General features: G+C 61.4%; 1 protein-coding gene across 1 annotated transcript; it reads right to left on the bottom strand.

Moving 5' to 3' along the window:
* Positions 1-6: 6 nt before the first annotated feature.
* On the bottom strand, positions 7-1,903 carry LOC103893191 (protocadherin beta-7; the record flags this gene model as incomplete). Its single annotated transcript, XM_009289283.2, has 1 exon — positions 7-1,903. A coding segment is annotated over one exon (1,719 nt), but the record flags the coding sequence as incomplete, so codon positions are not given.
* Positions 1,904-1,908: the final 5 nt, after the last annotated feature.

Genomic DNA, 1,908 nt, shown 5'->3' with positions numbered 1-1,908 from the left:
TTGTTTGTTTGTTTGTTTGTTTGTTTGGAGGGGCAGACCACCTTTCTTCTGACTTGGAATCTGAGGGAAATCGGTGACGCCAATTGCAAATGCGGGTTGACTCTGGAGGAACCATTGCCACATGCTGTGGCCCGGATCCCTTCCCGTCAGGAGGCATGCAGCCTCTGGCTGTGCTGACTCCATGCTAGTTAAAGGAAAGGCTGTTGAACTGTTCTGCAGAGGGCGTGCCGGGGTTGTCTGGTGCCACGTCCTCTGCCGTGATAGGGCCACGGGGGAAATCTTGTTCGTCGTCGGTGCCCCCGCCCGTGGCACAGTGCTGTGGCGGCAGGCTGGGGAGGATGGGCTTCAGGAACTTGAACTCGCTGTTGCCCGAGCCCGTCGTGAGGCTGATCTCGTAGCAATAGGCGTGGGGCAGGGTCCCCGCAGTGGCTGCATCAGCCAGGCTGCTCTGCAAGTTGCCAGTGCCGTAAAGCACATGCCCACCCTTCAGCTCCTTTCTCTTGCACACCTTATGAGCGATGAAGGCTGCTGTGGACGCGAGGAAGAGGAGCGAGACGAAGACCAGTGAAATGATTAAATAGGTTGTCAGGGAGCCGCCCTCGTCCTCCGTGGCCAGGCTGCTGTGCCGTAGGCGCACATCTGAGAAGTCATTGAGCAGGAGTGCGCTCAGCGCCGCGGTGGCCGACAGCGGTGGCCGCCCGTTGTCTCGCACCAGGACGACGAGCTTCTGCTTCACGGCGTCCCTCTCCGTCACTGGCCTCCTCAGCCGCACCTCCCCGCTTTGGGCACCCACCGCAAAGAGCCCGGGGTCGGTGGCCCTCAGCAGGTGGTACGAGAGCCATGAGTTCTGCCCCGAGTCGGCGTCGACGGCCACCACTTTGGTGACGAGGTACCCCGCCTCAGCCGACATGGGCACCAGCTCGCTGGAGGGTGGGCTGCTGTCCTGCGCGGGGTGCAGCACCAGCGGCGCATTGTCGTTCTCGTCCACCACGACAAGGCGGACAGTGACGTTGGCCCTGAGGGGAGGTGACCCCGCATCGGAGGCGCTCACCAAGACCTCGATCTGCCTCACCTGCTCGTAGTCCAGAGGCCGCAGCACAAACACGTGCCCGTTCTCAGAGTTCACAGAGAGGCAGGAGCAGGGAGGCCGCTCTGCAGAGTGGGCTGGGGCCAGGAAATAGGTCACCTTGGCATTGGGCCCCACATCAGCATCCGAGGCGCTGACGGCTCCAACGAGCGCCGTGGGGACATTGTTCTCACGCACGTACATGGTGTACGATGTCTGGTTGAAGACAGGTGCATTGTCGTTGACATCGGAGACGTCCACCGTGAAGGTCTGGGTCGTTGTGAGAGGAGGTGACCCTGCGTCTGCAGCCGTGACAGTGAGGACGTACCGAGCCGTCTCCTCCCGGTCCAGAGCGCTCACGGTCACCAGCTCGTAGTAATTCTTATAGGCCGGCCGCAGGGAGAACAACAGCTGGTCCTCAAGGGCACAGGAGATCTTCCCGTTGGCACCGGCATCCCGGTCCCTGACGGTAAAGAGGGCGACCACTGTCCCGGGTAATGCGTTCTCGGGGAGGGGGCTGCTGAAGGAACTGACCACCAGCTCCGGTGCATTGTCATTCACGTCCACCACCTCCACCAACACCTTGCAGATTGCCGAGAGGCCCCCGCCGTCTGTGGCCCGCACACTGAGCTCGTGATTCTCTGCCGCCTCAAAGTCCAGAGGCTTCGTGAGTTTAATTTCACCGCTCGTGGGGTCAATTGCGAATGCCGAGGGGCTCTGGCCCACTGCTTGGCTGAACTGATAGGCGATGTCCCCGTTAGCTCCCACATCCCGATCGCTTGCCACCACGCTGAGAACCACAGAGCCCTCTGGCGCGTTTTCCAAAACCTGCCCAACGTACA

Source organism: Aptenodytes forsteri, unplaced genomic scaffold, assembly GCF_000699145.1.
Source record: "Aptenodytes forsteri isolate BGI_AS27 unplaced genomic scaffold, ASM69914v1 C13630019, whole genome shotgun sequence".
In the NCBI taxonomy this organism is placed as follows: domain Eukaryota; kingdom Metazoa; phylum Chordata; class Aves; order Sphenisciformes; family Spheniscidae; genus Aptenodytes; species Aptenodytes forsteri.
This window is presented reverse-complemented; position numbering and strand designations above follow the sequence as displayed.